Source organism: Caloenas nicobarica, chromosome 18 (genome assembly GCF_036013445.1).
Source record: "Caloenas nicobarica isolate bCalNic1 chromosome 18, bCalNic1.hap1, whole genome shotgun sequence".
Taxonomy (NCBI): Eukaryota; Metazoa; Chordata; class Aves; order Columbiformes; family Columbidae; genus Caloenas; species Caloenas nicobarica.
In genome coordinates this window covers 9888664-9906837 of record NC_088262.1, presented here as the reverse complement: position 1 = coordinate 9906837, position 18174 = coordinate 9888664, and the positions used below count along the sequence as shown (strand labels likewise).

General features: G+C 56.9%; 1 protein-coding gene across 1 annotated transcript; it reads left to right on the top strand.

The window, feature by feature from the left end:
* The first annotated feature begins 1275 nt into the window (after positions 1-1275).
* LOC135996287 (fas-binding factor 1 homolog) lies at positions 1276-17902 on the top strand. Its single transcript, XM_065648109.1, is given in 24 exon segments — positions 1276-1285; positions 1390-1497; positions 1825-1852; positions 3075-3126; positions 3444-3570; positions 4119-4248; positions 4443-4603; positions 4886-4988; positions 5106-5702; positions 6184-6268; positions 6466-6566; positions 6927-7133; positions 7653-7760; positions 8079-8232; positions 8348-8431; positions 9040-9216; positions 9402-9668; positions 10251-10424; positions 14080-14217; positions 15792-15965; positions 16151-16291; positions 16394-16524; positions 16879-17002; positions 17586-17902. Coding segments are annotated over 24 exon segments (3609 nt in total). The 3' UTR covers positions 17814-17902.
* The last annotated feature ends 272 nt before the right edge of the window (positions 17903-18174 follow it).

The window sequence follows — 18174 nt, the reverse complement described above, 5'->3', positions numbered from 1 at the left end:
TTCTCTGGAGACATTCAAACCCGCCTGGACCGACCTGTGTGATCTGCTCTGGTGACCCTGCGTGAGCAGGGGGGCTGGGCTGGGGGATCTCCAGGGGGCCCTTCAGCCCCAGCCAGGCGGGGATTCTGGGATTCTGTCACTTGTTCTCAAGCCGAAGTGAAATTCCGTAGTTCTCTGCAGGCTCAGCAGCTGCTCTGCACTGAAGGAGACACACTTAGACAAGAGCCTCGAGAAAGCCCGTCCAGAAGGTTTCAGTGTTTGAAGCCATTAGGCGTGTAGGCTTTGAAAAGAGGTTTGAAAGTGCCCCGGGGGGCAGCGGAGCCGCCGGGGCTGGCGCTGCCGGCCCTGCCCCGAGCCCGCCGGGGACTCCATTTCCCAGCACCCGGCGAGAGGAGAAGGGCCGGGCCGGGCCGGGAAGGGAAGGGAAGGGAAGGGCCGGGCGGGGCTGCTGCGGGCGGGGTCGGGGCTGCCGTGAGCCCGGGGACCGGGACGCTGCGGCCATGGCCACCAGGCCCGCGCCCGCTGGGGGCCGGGGGCGCGAGGGCCCCCGGTGTCGCGGCCACGGGACGCGGAGCGGCGGCGGTTGGTGCGGCCGGTGCCGTTGGTGCGGTCGGTGCCGTTGGTGCGGTTGGTGCGGTTGGTGCGGTCGGTGCGGTCGGTGCGGTCGGTGCCGTTGGTGCGGTTGGTGCGGTCGGTGCGGTCGGTGCCGCGGCGGCTGCTCCGTCCTGCAGCATCGCGGGAGGTGCTGTTCATCTCGGCGACTTGTGGATCTGGAGACTTCGGTTGACGCCTTGAGCTACTGGAGTGTGTCCAGAGGAGAGCAGGAGAGCTGGTGAGGGGCTGGAGCACAAGTGTGATGGGAGCGGCCGAGGGAGCTGGGGGTTCAGCTGGAGAACAGGAGCTGAGGGGAGACCTTCTGATCTCTGACCTGCCCGAAAGGAGCTTGGAGCCAGGGGGGTCGGGCTCTGCTCCCCAGGAACAAGCGCCAGGACCAGAGGAAACGGCCTCAAGTTGCAGCAGGGGAGGTTGAGGCTGGATCTGGGGAACAATTTCTTCCCCAAAGGGCTGTGGGGCACTGGAACAGGCTGCCCAGGGCAGTGGTGGAGTCCCCATCCCTGGAGGGGTTTGAAAGATGCAGAGATGAGGTTCTCAGGGACATGGGGTGGGGGCGGACTTGGTAGTGTGAGGTTTATGGTTGGACTCGATGATCTTGAGGGTCTTTTCCAACCAGAATACTTCTGCGATTCTGTGATTGCGGGTGTGTTTAAGGCTGAGATGGAGCCTGGTTTCCAGGGCCTTGGAGAGGCGCGAGCAGCAGGGAGCCAGCCGGGGGGGCGGCAGGGGGACGTAGGTTTAACAGCAAGTCGGGAAATCCTCCTCTCCCTGCAGGTCAGAGTGTGGACGTGAGCAAGGATCTTCGATCCCCCCCGGGGGCTGACAGCGGAGGAATCTGCGAGGAGACCATCTTGAGCAAGGGAAAGCCCGGCTCTTGCCATGGTGAGTGTGATGGGTGCTCAGGCAGGCCTGGGAAATCCCCAGTGCTGCTGTGGCACTGGCTGGCAGGCAGGAGCCATCCCGAGGGCTGGGGGCTTCTGCCCAGCTGGCAGGCAGGAGGGGCTGAGCTCCCTGGTGTCACTGAAGGTGTCACATCTCTCTGCTTGCCCGGGGTTTCACCTGCCATTTCCCAAGCAGCGCGGGCGGGACGAGGGCTTCGCTGGTGCTGCTGGGCTTCTCTGGAGAAACCTGCCTCTGGCTTTAGTGTGCTGAGAAAGTCCAGCTCAGACTCGCTTGGTTTTCTAATGAGGGAATTGTCTTTCTCCGTAGGCTACGCGAGCCAAGAGAAGCATAAGTGGTAAGTACACTGGCGTGGTCTCCTTTCCCTGTCCGTAGGTGCTTTGGTGTGCTGGGGATGCCTGGGACAGAGGAGGGGGGACACTGGGATGAGGTGGCAGCCCTGGCTACCGGAACGGTCGCCATCCCTGTGTGAAAGGTGCAGCTCAGTGCATTGTGTCATTGCTGACCCAAACATATTCACCTGCCTCTCCAGTCAAAGGGATTTGCTTCCTGGGCTCCTATATTCTGTTCCTGTGGGTTTTCCCAAATCTGGGGGAGAATATATGCGTTTATTTGAGTTCTTCCCCTCCCTGCTCCCTAACTGCTGGTTTAGAGGCCTCTTGCTGCCCCTGATACTGAAGCAGTGCATTTGGAGTCAAGTCCTGGCCCTGGCAGCTCTCTGTGGAAGACATGGCAGGCATTACATTGCTGGTGCTTGAGACCAAATCTTTATTCTTGGGGGATCTCGGAAGAGCAAGCCTTGTTGACATTGGGAGCTTTTCTGCACCAGCTTGATGAGCTCACCTGCCTCAGCACCTTGAATTTGTCTTGTTTCAGGCTCTATTGATGACATCCTTGAGGATCTGCGGGGATATGATGGTAAAATGAAGCTTCTTTGCAGCTGAAAGGGCAGCATCCTTGTCCTGGTCCTCCCTTCCTGGGAGCAGGAGCTGCTGGTGCAACAGCCCTTGATCTGCGAGAGGCTCCAGTTGTGAGGGGGGAGGCAGCAGGGAGCAGGGGGGACAGCCGGGTTCCCAGAGCCAGAGGCCACTGAACAGGTTGCCCGTCGGTCTGGGGAGGTGAAGGGAAGTTTGTCTCTGATTAAAAACCTCTGTGGTCCATGAGAAGCCGGCAAATCCCCCTGTGGAGTGCCCAGGCCAGGGCTATGGCCGTGTCCATCATCCTGCTCTCTCCCTGCGTTTTTCCAGTTGAACCCCGTGTTACATCTGCCAGAGCTTCCCAGCCGGCCGGGAGCAGCGGTGGGAGAGCCTGGAGCAGCAGCGTGCGGGCCGGCAAGGAGTGAGTGCCTTTCAGATCTCTCTGTGCTCCCCACGTCCTCCTGACCTGCCCCGTCCTCAGCTTCTGCACCCGCTCCCCGCCCCGACAGGTGGTTTGCAGAGGATGATTTCTTCAGCAAGGTCCCTGCAGAGAACAAGGCAGCTGCAGGGGTGAGCCCAAATTTGGGGAGAGAGTCTGGATGTCCTGAGGGCTGGGGCTGAGCTCTCGGGCATCGCTGGCAGGGGGAAAAGACAGGAGAGGGGAGTGGGTGTCCAGTGCGAGACAGGCTTCCAGGTACCGAGGATGGAGCAAAGCCCGGGGGCACATGCTGCTGCAGCCCAGCCTTCCTGGGTGCGCTTCGGCTCAAGCGTCGTAGGAAGAGCCCTCACCCAAAGCAATGGGCTTGGGTGTTCCTGACGCTTCTCCCGGAGGCAGCAGCAGGATCTCAGCCCAGGACTCAGGGCACAGAGCGTTTCAAGTACCGAAATCCCCCCATCTCAGCCCCCGTGCGCTGCAGCCGTGGCCCCCAGCACCAGCCTCCCAAGGGAAGAGCAGTGCTGAGGCATCCGCAGCGCTCGCCCTGTGCCCGTCCTCATCCTCTTGCTTTCCAGGACAAGGACGACGCGGACTGGGATTTCCTGGGGACATCGAAACCCAGTTCTGGGCCATGGAAGATGCCCGTGAAACGTGGCACTGAAAGCAGCTCTGAGACAACACCGGAACAGAGCAGCAGGAAAGGTAAGCAGGTTGCTGGATGCCTCCTCCTTGTAGGAAAGGAATCAGCAGCCTGGCTGAGTTTGTGTGAGGTCCCAGCTGATGAAATCGAAAGCCACCCAGTCCCATCTGTGACTAAGCAGAGCGGTCATTTCTAGAGCAACTCAATAACGAGGTTGGTTGTGCCACAGCTCAGGGAGTGCCACAGGTTACAGAACTGGCCTTTCCTTTGTGGGAAGGGAGGCTCAGATTTTCCCTTGGGCCTCACCCGGCCTGTTCTGCACGGTGCCAAATGAGACCAAGTTTTTGGGGTCAGGATTTGGGTGGCCGTAGCATCCCCGGTCCACGGCAAAGCCCAGCGGGGGCACGTCTGGGTGGGTCCCGGCTGCACTGTGGCTGTTACAGGCACTCGCCCCTCTTGTTCCTGCAGCGGGGATGCTCATGGGTCCGATGCTCCCCTCAAATGGCCTTTCTCCCCGATAAATCCCACTGGGCTGCTTGGATCTCTTGTTGTTTAAAAAACCAACACCTGCCCTGCTCAAACCTCCTCCCATGTGCGATCCCATCCCCAGAGCTACCCCCACGCCAGACGCCCCTGCGCACGGTGGCCCCGGTCCAGAGGAGGAAGACATCGACGTTTGAAGATGTGGATGACGACAACCTGTTGGATGCGATGGGAATTGGCAATGGCCCAAAAAAAGAGTAAGGGCAGTGCGGAGGCGGTGGGAGTAACGCAGGGGGCGGGCTGCACGTTGAGCCGGTGCCACCGTGCTGGGGGGGGATGCTGGAGCTTCTGCCCGTGGGTCCCAGCAAGGGGCAAGAGCAGCTGGTTTGGCAGAGAAGAGCCAGAGCAGCCTGGCCAGGCTGTGTGAGGAGGGACAGCCCTGCCTCTGGAGAAACCATCTGCCACCGTGTCCCCACAGAGAGGAGCTCCGGCCAGCGCGCTCCAAGCTGGATGAGTTGTTCGGACGAGGCTCCGTGGCCAAAGTCCTGGAAAAGCCAGGTACGGGAGAGCATAGGGAGTTCAAACTGGATAAAAAGCTCCCAAAGCAGCCAGGTGAGCCCAGCCAGGGACGTTGGGAAGGTCTGCAGAGCTGACAGCATTGGCTTGGGCTAGCGAGCTTTATTTGTAATGCCCTTGCAGGGGAAATGCCCTTTCTGTCGGGGTGAGCAGGGCGGTTAACGGGCTCTGGGTCAGCGCGGGGGAAGGCGGCTCATGCAGAAGTGTTGTGCTCTGCCCTCGAGGCAGCCTGGGAGGAGGAGGAGGAGGAGGGGAGGGCTGGTGTCTTTGCAGCAGCTGCTCCTCTGGGCGCTGGCTCAAGGCTCCTTGTCTGAACAGAGGAGGAAAAGCGTTGGGACAAGGAGGAACTTGTCTTTGGAGCCTACAAGCCCTCGATGGGCTCCAGGCCCGCGGTCCAGCCGGCAACGGGGCAGTCGGTGAGGTACGGTGCTGTGCGTGTGTCTGTAGCTCCAGCCACCACCCCGCTGTCCCTGCGGCTGAGCAGGCAGGTCCCCGCATCCCCTTGCAGGCAGGTCTGCAGCTGCTTCTCCTTCCTCAGGTTTTCTGCCGAGATCAGCGGCAGCGAACCGAACCCAGAGCTCCGCTCCACACCTCGTCGTCCAGGCAGACGGAACCCCGTGCAGAGAAGAAGGGGCGGAGACGACTGGCTGGGCTTGGAGGATGACGATTTCCTGGACCCGGACCCGCTGTCCCCAGCCAAGGGCAGCCCGGCACTCAGCATCCCCAGCCCTGCCGCAGCCGGGCGGCCCAGCCCCGCCAGCCAGCTCGGGGCTGCAGAGGAGGCAGCGGCTAAACCCGACCCGATGGACTGGCTGACGGCTGCCTTGGCTCGCAGGAAAGCCGAAGCACAGGCCGAGGTGCAGAAGATAGAGGCCAAGACCATGGAGACCCAGGAGAAGAAGGTCGAGCCCTCAGAGACCCAGGAGAAAAAGGCTGAGCCCTCAGAGGCCCAAGAGAAAAAGGCTGAGCCCTCGGAGGCACAAGAGAAAAAGGCGGAACCCTCGGAGGCCCAAGAGAAAAAGACCAAGCCCTTGGAAACCCAAGACACAAAGGCCGAGCCCTCGGAGGCCCAAGACACAAAGGCCGAGCCCTCAGAGACCGCGGGTGAAGGGCCGGGTCCCTGCTCTCCCGTCAGGTAAAAGTCCGGTCAATGGCCGCAGCGCTCCCGTCTGCTCCACGTGTGGCTGCTCCAGCAGCAGCTCTCAGCAACGCCTGCCTCAGAGTTATGAAATTCATTTAAGCACTTTCTTGTCTCCGGTTGGGGTAATGCCGCGGGTCTTTGTCCTGCTGATCCAGCCCACAGTCCCGTTCCCCTGTGCGGGTTCAGACTTGTGCCGTCCGAACGGGGCTCAGAAGGGAATTGCAGCCCAAGTGCCTCGAGCGGCGGGCAGGGGCTGTGAGCTGGGGGTGCCCGGGGAAGGGGGTGGGTGCAGCGAGGGGAGCACCAGGCTTGGAGCTGTTGGGGTCTTTGCTCCCTCGGCAGCCAAAAGGCTGAATCCTGCCGCAGCCGAGCGGGACGGAGGCTTTCAGCTGCGAGGCAGGAGCTGGTGTTGGGGAGGGATCTTGTCTCTCATGGCCTCCTCGGCTTGACCACATCGGGTGCTTTTTGCCTGCAGCCAGCTGGCCGCCTCCCCAGCAGCATCGGAGTGTCGGGCAGAGCTGCTGAGCGCCCAGGCCCGTGTGGCAGAGCTGGAGAGCCAGGTGAGCCCCAGCGCCTGTGGAGGGGGACATGGGTGAGCCAGGGGGAGGAGAAGGGGCCACGTCTGCTCCAAACAGCATCAGGGTGACGGGAGAGAGGAGCAACCTCCCTGTCCAGAGATGCCAACGGCCACCGAGTGCTGCTGTGGGGGTTCTGTCCCCGGGGCAGCACAAGAACCTTCTCCCTGGGTGCCCGGCAGGTGCGGATGCTGGAGGAGGAGCGGGCGCATCACAAACTGTTGCTGGAGAGTGCGCAGCAGCAGCACCGGGAGTACCTGGATCTCCAGAAGAGCAGCCACAGGTAGCGGGCTCTGGCCTGTGCTCCCCTCCTCCGGCAGGTCCTCGCCTACAGCCCCATCCAGCTCCCCTGGGGGGACAGTGCTGGGGCGTGTCCCAAATCCTCCCTGGGTGGGTGACAAGAGGAGGGGCCTGTCCCTTTGCCAGCAAGTCCCCAACCAGGGCATCGCACTGGGCAGCAGCAGAGGGCTCAGGGCTCAGAATGCGGAGAGCGAAGCAGCCCCTGCCTCAGTTTCCCCACGCACACAGCAACACTGATCTGCTGCTAAATCCCCGTGTGCCCTTTGGGTGCAGAGTGCCAGGTACTGCAATGACAGCAACACTTGTTCGGTGCCGTGACCCCTCACGGGCTCTCTCCGGGCAGGACCTCAGTGACCCTACTGGAGGAGAACTACGGGCAGCGGGTGGAGATGCTGCGGCAGCAGAACGAGCAGCTGGTGGCTCAGCTGCGGCAGCAGTGGCAGGACACGGCGCGCGATCGGGCAGAGCTGCTGGCGCAGCACCGGCTGGACCTGGAGGAGCTGCGGGAGCAGCACCGGCTGGAGCTGCAGCGGCTGCGGGAGCTGCAGAGGTGAGAGCGGCACGAGCGGCATGTGGTGCCGGTACCCCCGCTCTGGGTGAAGGAACCAGGGAACGGTTTGGGGAGATGGTGAAAGGAGAAAGGAGGGTCCAGAAGCGCTGGGTTGAGGGCAGCTCAGTGGCTTTTGGAGTGGGGATTTGCTTTGCAGCTGGAGACAGGGAGATCTGGCAGGAGACATCATTCCGAGGGAATGCATTGCATTTAGAAATATGCTGAACCCCATGTTTTCTCTCCCCCAGATTCCTTTTATTCAGAACAATGAGTTGCTGATGTCTGCATAGTTTGGGTCAATGAGAAATCTGGTTTTGGTAGAGAAGCCCATAACCCCCAGATGTGGTCCATCCCAGATGTGGATGGCAGTCTGTGGGATGCCCCGTGACAGACCACCCTGCCAGCTCAGCTCCTGGGACCTGGTTCTCAGCCCCACGACCGAGCCTCTTCCACGGTGCCCGTCATGGGGAGCACCAGTTTGTAACAGCCCATGCTGGGCTCCTTCCCCGTGTCCTGCAGGGGGTCTGTCCAGGAACTGCGCAAAAAACACGAGGAGCAGCTCCAGCACGTGAAGTGGCTGAAAGAGCAAGAGATGGATGTGCTGACCAGCACCACTTCACACACCAGGTACGGACAGCCGGTGTCATGTCCCCACGTTGATCCCTGGCTGGGGTGTTCCCTGTCCACCGGGGAACCAGGCCCGCAGCACAGGAGGAGCAGGGGCCATCCTCTCTCCCACCTGCAGCCCCCAGGGATGCTGGGCTGTTGTTTAGTATCTGTCCGTGCTCCCCGAAGCAGCAGCTGCATCTTCCTCCGGCTGTGCTCTGATCCCGAGAGGTTCGGGGCAGGGCTGCCCGGCCTATGGCCCAGCACACGTCCCCGTCTCGTTCGCAGTGAGACAAAGTGTGTCCCCCAGGGTGACCCTCCCCTCGCTCCTCTGCACAGGTCTCTGGACGGCATCATTGAGAAGATGGAGAAGTTCTCCAGTGACCTGCAGAACATGTGCAAGAGGGACATGGAGGAGGAGCGGAGCCGTGTCCAGGAGCTGGTGACCAACACGGAGGCCAGGCTGGGCGAGCAGACTCGGCTGCTGGAGCAGGTGAGCCCACGCTGTGTCCTCTGCCCGGGCCAGGCTCCTGGCTGGGTCCGGGGCGTTTCTCTGGCCCACAGGAGGTCCCCGGCCTGGAGCCCATGAACGGCGTCTGTCCCTGCAGCGTCTGGCAGGCAGACGGGTCGGTCCTGCTCACCAGGGAGACGTCCAGCGCTGCCTTCTGGTGACAGGGATGTCGCTCGGGGTGGTGAGAATGGGGGTGTCCCAGGAACAGGCTCCACCAGCCCGTTTCAGATGTTGACTGAAGCATCAACTCTGTCTCTCCCCTTTACCCGTGAGGAGTTTGGGCAGCCAGACCAGGCGCAGCCGCCTCTGTTGGGAGTCTGGGGAGAGGAAACCCCCACGCTGGATGAGGCAAAACCTCCCCGTGCCATGGGGACATGTCCAGAGCCAGTTCTGCTCCCCCCAGGGCTGTCCAGAGGGGACATGTGGCACAGACAGTGCGGCAGAGCTGCATTTTACAGGGCTGCCAGGGTGGCAAAGGACCACTCAGGCTGGGTATTTCCAGTGCCGAGGAACTGCCGTGCGGTGAACGTGTTTGAGGGTGTGCAGCACGGTGAGGGGCTGCGTCCCTTCTGAGGAAGGAGTGTGTGTGTGTCCAGTCCCAATTTCTGCCAGCGCTGGTCCCCACAGGTGGAGGGGTGAGGGCACTGCTGGAGCACCGGGGGCTGTTGCTCTGCACCCAAAGCGGCCACACGAGGAGCTCAACAGGGGCTCTGCCTCCCCTTGGGAAGACATGAGATGGTGTCAGGGACAGGGCAGGTGATGCATCGGTTTCCCCCGTGCCCACCCTAGGAGCGGGCAGAGCTGAAGATGCAGGGCCAGGAGCTGAAAGCCAAGGAGGAGCAGCTGGCGAGAGACAGGCAGAGGCTGGACGAGGCCTGGCAGGAGCTGAGGCTGGAGAAGGAGAAGGTGAACCAGGCCGTGCTGCGTGTCCAGCAGCAGGAGGAGCTGATGAGAAACTCGAAACAGGTAAGCGCAGCATCTGCACCACAGTTCGCAGCCGTGCACGGGCTGGCAGCACAGCCGGGGTCTCACAGCCTTCCTGAAGTCGTGAATCCTGTGCCGGGAGGGGAACAGGGGGACATGCAGAGGAGCCCCAGCCCAGGGCAGCGAGGGTCCCTGTCCCCAAGCTCTCCAGCCGCTCTGCCTTGCAGCTCTTGGCCCAGAAGCACACGGAGGGGGAGCGAGCCCTGGGGGAGGCACGCAGGATGGAATCCCAGTTCCGCAACAAGCTGCAGGTCCTGCAGCAGCAGCAGGAGCATCTAAAGCAGCAGCAGGAGCATCTAAAGCAGCAGCAGGAGCATCTAAAGCAGCAGCAGGAGCAGCAGAAGCAGGAGCAGCAGCGTCTGGACCAGGAAAGGGCATCCTTAGCTTCCATGTACAGCACCCAAGTGGAGCTGCTGAAGTTCCAGGCCCAGCAGGTGAGGCGGGGGAGAGCGGGGCTGGAAGGGACTGCGGAGCCACTGGGGGAGCTGGGCTGGGTGAACCCGACGGGGCCCTGAGAGCCGGGGGGTCTCCTGAGATCAGGGCTGAGCCCTGGGCTGGGCCAGGTGGGCTGGAAGGAGCCGCGGGCAGCCAGAGGAGTGACAGCAGAGGCAAGGAGAGGGGGATGCTCGCAGCTTGTCTCAGGCTGGCTCCACGTCCAACCCGAGATGGACATCGTCCTCGGCTCGAAGGGGTTGCCCTCTGCTCAGCCCTTCCCTGGGTGGGAGATGCCGGCTCTGCTGGACTCTGGCTTTGTGGTGTCCCCATCCTGTGCCGTCAGGTCCCTGCTGGGTCTTTCCCCAGGCAGGGACGCTCTTGGAGGCTTCCCCTGCGGGTCCTGCTCAGACTGCGAGGTTCTGCGCTCTGGAGGAGCCAGGGAGGGGTCCCATTCATGGGGGGCCGTGGCACGAGGGAGGCTTTGGGATCCTTCTCTTGTTGATGAGCAACACCTTGGACTGTGACCCTGTTTCTGTGGCACTGCCTGGGATCCATCCCACGCATCCTTCCTCTCTTCTCAGGAGGACAAACGCTTAGAGGAGGAGAGAAACTTCTTGGAGTCCCTCAGGAAAGCACGATACAACACTTCACGACTGTCAACAACCCCTCCGCCCTCCTCCTCTTCCGTGGACGATGACATTGAGTATACGCGTTCATTTATGAAGGCCCTGAGGAATGCATCTCCACCTGTGCAAGTAGTCAATCTGTCCTCCCTTCTCCGGCCTACCATTTCTTAGAGGATTTTCTTTCTTCCTTTCTCTTCAAAAACGATCTCGGAGAGTTCAGAGTGCGAAGTCCTTCCCCAGCGCCCGTGACGCCACAGTTGGTCTGGCCTCCATCCCTCAGGGCGAGTGCCACTCTACAGCTGCTACAGGAACCTTTCATCAGGCTCTGCTCCAGTGGCCGTTCTGTCAGCTCTGGTTCTGTTGTGACTTGTAATAACATCGTATGTGAGACTGTGGTTACGAGTTCAAGGCCTTAGAGACTTCAGGAGTTCGTTTGGACACATTAGCAGGGATGCTTAATAAACACAAAGGGAGGACTGTTGCAGAATAAGTTTAATCACTTAAATTCCTTTAGTTGTAGTCTATGCTTCGAAATATCGAGAGAATGACAGAGAAAAAACTGCCTGGAAGACAGAGGAAGAGAATCCAAGAAGAAACAACGAAGGCCCCCGACCCAAAATTACCACTGGACCAACAGGCTTGTGAAGGATACGTGAAGAGCGGGTGCACAGACTGTGGGGCTTTAAAAGCCCAAGTCTCTTTTGTCTCGTGCTCCTCCTGCTGAGAGGCCCCAAGTCCAGACTGTTTCTTTGCTGTTATGCGGTTATTTATGGAGATCCTGAGGAAAGCGCCCTACAACACTTCACCTCTGCCGGCATCCTGACCGTCCTCCCTTCTCTGGACTGAAGAGAAGCTGCTAAATTAATGTAGACTGGGATTAAGTTACAAAGACGTCCCCATCGTTAACCAACGACGACATGGCAAATGCTTTCTAACCACCTGCAAAACGAGGGGATATTTTTCAAGTTTTAAATCGTTCTGCCTGACAAAGAGACCTGAAGATTAAGGAACACGTTGTTTAGAAGCAGAGCGCTTAGCTTATATTTGACTAGTAATTAATAGTAAGAAACTCATCCGTTATAACTAACTTCATACTAACCTTATGTTAGCTCACAGGAAGGAGATTGGGGAACCACCTGGTGATAATGTGAACAGAGAAACCTTGCTGACATATTATATTCAGTCGCCATTGTATAAATTAGATGATGAGGAAAAGTGGCCTCTGAATGAAACTCTGAATTATGCCACGTGAACGTTATTCTTGAAGAGAGAAGGAAAGTGGGCTCAGGTCATGTATGCTGATACGTTTTTCACTTTGCGAAAACCCCCAGAGTGGCAGACAGAATGCGGTATTAACTTGCCACCACAGGATCCAGCTGTGTTCACATGAAAAAGGGAGCGGAATAAAGCTCAGGGGAAGTTGAAACGATGCCGTTCAGCGTGTAGAATAAGACAGGAAACTCCCCTGATGAGAGGGGAGGGCGAGATAGAAGAGTGTGTGTCCCCACGGGGCGTAGAATTGAAGATTATTTGCCCTGCCCTTCCGAGGTGGTGAAACTCAGGAGAGAGACGAGGAAAACAGGGAAAAGAATCAGAGTGTTTAGTTGATACTGGAACGTCTTATTCAGTTTTGAATCAGGAATTGATACCATTAGATGAAGATTTTGTAACTGTTGTGGGAGCTACTGGCCAAGAAGAGAAAGCTTTCCTCAACAGCCAATGAAATAGAAATTGGGAAAACAAATTGGAATTCCTAAGTTCTCATCTATGCCTGGGTCTCCAAAACTGTTACGGAGACGAGACTTATGAAAACAATTGCAAGCAATAATAACATTCAAGCAAGGTGAAGTGACATTCAAGATAAAAGAATTGAGCTTTTAAATTTGGCAGTGATTCAAACTGACAAGCAAAGCCATAGACCTCAGGAAATGTTGGATCGAGTATTTCCAGGGCTACGGGCTTCAAGAGTTCCTAGTAAATCAAAGAATGCAGAACTTGAGAGCGGGGAAGCTCCTCCAGGAAATGAGACTTTGTGATCTCCTGATAGCCACAGAAACCAAAGAAGACCGTATGCAATGCACTGTAAGTTTGCTAAATTTTGTGAGATGTAGTGGGTGTCGAGCTTCCCAACAGAAAGCCCAGCTGATACAGCACCAAGTGACTTATCTGGGATTCGAGATCTCCGGAGGGCAGCCAGGGCTGGGGATGGAGCAAAAAGAAGCTATTTGCTGGACATTTCTTAGAATGGCACGTTGGTGCAGACTTGGAGTTTATAATTTTGGACTTTTAGTAAAGCTTTTGTATGAACCATGAAACAAAAAGACTTCCAAGTTGAATTGGACAAGAGAAGCATTTGAGGGCATTTGCACAACTAAACCAAGAACCTGGGTCTCCCAGATATCACCAAGCCGTTTTAGTTATACTCACACGAAAGGCCAAGCATTGCTTGGCGTGTTCTAGCGCAGCAATTGAGTCCTCAGAACCGAGCGGCGGCTGCTTCCCTAAGCAGTCAGATGAAGCGAGCAAAGGCTGGCCTGGATGTCTTGGAGCTGTGGCAGCTCTTGCACTCGCTGTATAGGAAGCTCCTGAGTTCACCAGGGGACAGAAAATGACCGTATTGGTGTCCCACACAGTCACAACCGTACTGGAACCAAAAGGTACCCATGGGTTATCTCGCTGGAGATTCCTGAATACCAGGCGGTATTGGTGGAACAAGGTGATGTGAATATTGCCATTACCAACATTGTCAATGCAGCCCCTTTCCTCAGTGGATCTGTTTCAGAGCCTGTGGTCCAGGATTGCTTGGAAACAATGGGAGCTGTTTACTCCAGCAGACGGGATTTAAAGGAACAGGAAGACGCTGAAGACTCCTGGTTCACTGATGGAAGCAGCTTTGTAAAGCAAGGAGTACATAAAGCTGGGTATGCCCTACCAACTACCCACGAGGTAATCGAAGCTAAACCTTTGCCTCCTGGGACTTCTGCCCAGACAGCTGCACACGCATGAGCTTTAGAATTATCCAGAGAGAAGAAGAGTAATATTTGCACTGATTCCAAGTATGCTTTGGGAGTGCTGCAAGCCCATGGACCATTTGAAAAGGCCCAAGTTTATTAACAGCACAAGGAGAACAGATTAAACATGGTACTCCAATTGTCGGAAGCCGGGCTGTTACTGGACAAGTTGCCGTCATGCATTTCAAGGAGAATCGAAAAGGAGACACTGATCAGGAAGCTGGAAATAAATTGGCAGCTGATACTGCGAGACAAGCTGCTGAAAAGACAGAGAGAGATATGAGAGCGATGTCTTCGATCCCGGGTGGCTGTCTCCTCGAACCACCATCAGTAAACTCTACCTTGCGGTATGTGAACAGAGACCTTCTCAGGTTGGCCAGAAGCATTCCCCTGCCCAACTAGTAAAGCTGGAAAAGTAACTAAAGCTTTGTTAAATGAGATCATACCCCGATCTGGGGTACCTGCTGTGATGTCCTCTGATAGAGGGCCCCGTTTTGTTGCACAGGTAGTGCTGCAAGTCAGTAGAGCATCAGAGATCGATTGGCAGTTGCCAACTCTCTACAAGTCTTAAGCAAGTGGGCAGGTGGAAAAGAAACTGAGTTATATAATCGAACAGCAGATAAACAGAATTTGTCAAGAAACTAACTGGAAGTAGAATCAAGCACTACCTTTAGCGCTGCTCAGAATTAGAGTGAAGCCTCGAGCCAAAGAAAACTGAAGTCTTTTCTTTCAAGCCAATAGATGAAGTTTCCGTTAAAGCTTTTTCATGTCAGCCTTCAGAAGAGAAGTGGAATGGGCTGTTCCAGGTATTGCTGCCGGCCTTTACTGCCGTCAAGATTAAAGAGCAACCTGCCTGGATTCAGTATTCAAGAGTGAAGAAAGCAGCAGATAAGAAACAGACGTCGGAGCCAGTAGGACCTTCCGCTGTCCAATTCTCTCAGCGTTGATCTCAGTGACTCTAAAAAGTACGAGTGCAGTAACAAATGCTTTTACTCCAAGGTGGCCCTTACACGGGTCTTTAGTGAAAACTATTATAGCCCAACATGAACTAAAGGAAAAATGTGGACAGGTCGAATCTGAAACAACTAAATATCCCTCGTTAGCATTATTGGTGATAATTATAGTCTTGCCAATAGTGAATTTTGCTTTTGGTACAAGCTAAAGACTCTTACAAAGCAAATTTGGGCTTTGCCCACGGTATTGAAATAGGAGCAACCGCAAATCCTTTTGGGAATCAACTAAAGTATGACATGAAGTCACTGAAGATGATACATCTTGGAGTTCTGAAGAAATTTGGCATAAGCTTGCTTCATGGCTACCGATTCGACCTAGTCAAAGTAGCTGTTGATGTTTGTGACTCTAATTTTAATGCTAATAATTTTTACTTGCATTACGCGACAATGCTCGATTAGGTACTGTTGTGGGGTAACAAAGAGCTATGCCGTACCGCAACCCGAGATGATAATATTTTGTAGATCTCTATTGCAAAAGAATTTTGGCTTTGGTTTGGATACACTTTGGGTTTGGTTATGCACTTTAATGCCTAAAGACACAGTAGAAGCTGCTGTGGCTTGAACTTACCTGTCTTCTATCAGAGGACATCACAGCGGGGACCCCAAATCGGGGTATGGTCTCATTTAACAAAGCTTTAGTGACTTTTCCAGCTTTACCAGTTGGGCAGGGGAATGCTTCTGGCCAACCTGAGAAGGTCTCTGTTCACATACAGTCTTGTGGTCCCTCCCGCCGAGAGGCCCCTGTCCGGACTGTCTCTTTGCTGTACCTTTTAAGTTGTTTTTAATCTTGTAAAGAGATGATTTTTTAAATACTAACGTGTGAGACTCTGCTATGGGAAACCTGGGGTCAAGAACATTTCTGCGACAGTTTTGTGCACGTGAATCTGCATGTGGCACTACTTTGCTCATGGAGCTGGGAAGGAAATACTCGTCCTTCTCTGGAGCCTCTGCTTCCTTCAGCTTTCCAGAAGACACATTCGTGTTTTCCAGCACCCCCTTCTTTTGCTGCCCTGCAGAAACTCCTTTGGCCTCTGTTCCATCCCCAGCACAAGATAGTGATACTGCTCTGAGGACAAAACCAAGTATTACTAATCAACCAGGTGCTGATAATAGACGTTCTGCCCTTCTTTCAACTGTTACTATTTTTGTAGCACTATCTCAAAGCATTTTGCAACTGTTAATTATGGGGATTTGATGTGAAAACCCACATGCAGTGATGGTAGAAACTGGAAATTTGTCCTGGAATGATGGAGTCAGTATTTGAGGGGAGAAATCAGTTGCCCAAGGTCGTTAGGTCTTCAGTGAGAACATGGAGAACGTGTGCAGTGACCTGCAGAACCGAGGGCTGTTGCTCTGCACCCAAAGCGGCCACACGAGGAGCTCAACAGGGGCTCTGCCTCCCCTTGGGAAGACGTGAGATGGTGTCAGGGACAGGGCAGGTGATGCATCGGTTTCCCCCGTGCCCACCCTAGGAGCGGGCAGAGCTGAAGATGCAGGGCCAGGAGCTGAAAGCCAAGGAGGAGCAGCTGGCGAGAGACAGGCAGAGGCTGGACGAGGCCTGGCAGGAGCTGAGGCTGGAGAAGAAGGTGAACGGGGCCGCGCTGCGTGTCCAGCAGCAGGAGGAGCTGACGAGAAGCGCCAATGAGGTAAGCGCAGCGTCTGCACCACGGTTCGCAGCCGAGCACGGGCCGGCAGCACAGCCGGGGTCTCACAGCCTTCCTGAAGTCGTGAATCCTGTGCCGGGAGGGGAACAAGGGGACGCGCAGAGGAGCCCCAGCCCAGGGCAGCGAGGGTCCCTGTCCCCAAGCTCCCCAGCCGCTCTGCCTTGCAGCTCTTAGCCCAGAAGCACGCGGAGGGGGAGCGAGCCCTGGGGGAGGCACACAGGATGGAATCCCAGTTCCGCGACAAGCTGCAGGTCCTGCAGCAGCAGCAGGAGCAACTGAAGCAGCAGGAGCGTCTGCATCAGAGAAGTGTCTCCTCACCCTCCCAACTGGGCCAGGGGCCACGGTGCACAAGGCCTGAAGCTTTTCTGACAGCTTCTCTCTCTCCCTTTCTCCCAGAGACCGCGCAGCAGCGGCTGAGCACGGCTCACCAGAGGAGACGGCGTGAATAGCCCCGTGAGGAGCTGCCCAACCACCCTGTGACACCGCTGACCGCAGCCCAGGACCTCGGTGCCCCGACCGATGGTCTCTCCAGCACCCTGGCTGAGGCTTCCGCACGCTGCAGGTGGGAAGGGACTTGCCGGGGGGCAGCTGCGCTTGTACCTGTGTCTCAGGAGGCTTGGGATGGTCCTGGGGGCTGGTTTAGTGCCCCTGCATATAAACCTCAGGTGCGAGTTGCCCTCTCGTCCTCTGCAGGGGCTCAGCGGAGCTCTCTGAGCCAGGGCAGTGCCTGGAGGGGGCAGGAGGGGAGAGGCGGCGAGTTAAAGCCCGTTTGTCCTGGGAGGCTGGGGAGGACCCCGCTGCAGGGACACGCAGGCAGCAGAACAAGGGATGCTGTGGTGTCTACGTCTGCAGTTCATCTAATGGCAGCATCTCGCACTCCGGCTCCTGTTCCAGACTTTCTGCCTCCCACTAGGACGCTCCCTCGGCACAGCCCGCGGGATATCGGGGAGTCCCTGCCCGTGGCCGACAACCCCGTGCTCAGTGCCCAGGTGCAGCTGCTGAAGTTCCAGGCCCAGTGGGTGAGGCAGGGGAGAGCAGGGCTGGAAGGGGCTGCGGAGCTGCTGGCGGAGCTGGGCTGGGTGAACCCGACAGGGCCCTGAGAGCCTCGGGGGTCTCCTGAGATCAGGGCTGAGCCCTGGGCTGGGCCGGGTGGGCTGGAAGGAGCCGCGGGCAGCCAGAGGAGTGACAGCAGAGGCAAGGAGAGGGGGATGCTCGCAGCTTGTCTCAGGCTGGCTCCACGTCCAACCTGAGATGGACATCGTCCTCGGCTCGAAGGGGTTGCCCTCTGCTCAGCCCTTCCCTGGGTGGGAGACGCTGGCTCTGCTGGACTCTGGCTTTGTGGTGTCCCCATCCTGTGCCGTCAGGTCCCTGCTGGGTCTTTCCCCAGGCAGGGACGCTCTTGGAGGCTTCCCCTGCGGGTCTTGCTCAGACTGTGAGGTTCTAGGCTCTGGAGGAGCCAGGGAGGGGTCCCCTTCATGGGGGGCCATGGCACGAGGGAGGCTTTGGGATCCTTCTCTTGTTGATGAGCAACACCTTGGACTGTGACCCTGTTTCTGTGGCACTTTCTGGGATCATTCCCACCCATCCTTCCTCTCTTCTCAGGAGGATGATTACTTAGAAAGGGAGAAGATCTTCTTGGAGTCCCTCAAGAAAGCTCGATACAACACTTCATGTCTGTCAGCATCCCGTCCGTCCTTCTGCCCTTCTCCGGACCACGATTTCTTTGAGGTTACGCAGTTATTTCTGGAGATCCTGAGGAAAGCGCCCTACTGCACTTCACCTCTGCCAGCATCCCGGCCGTCCTCCCTGCTCCTGACCACCATTTCTTAGAGGGTTTCTTAAGAGAAATGGGTTTAAAAGCCCAAGTCTCTTTTGCCTTGTGTTCCAACCCCTGAAAGGCCCCCAGTCTGGACTGTTTCTTTGCTGTACCTTTCAAGTTGTTTTGTATCTTATAATTAAATTATTTTTTAAAGCACAAACGTCTGAGATTCTGGTATGGGAAACCTGGGGTCAAGAACATTTCTGTGACAGTTTTGTGCACAGGAATCTGTGTGTGGCACCACTTTGCTGATGGAGCTGGGAAGGAAATTCTCGTCCTTCTCTGGAGCCAAAAAACCCACAGATGGTAGTTGGAGAAACTGCCAATTTGACCTGGAATGATGAAGCCGGTGTTTGAGGGCAGAAATCAGTT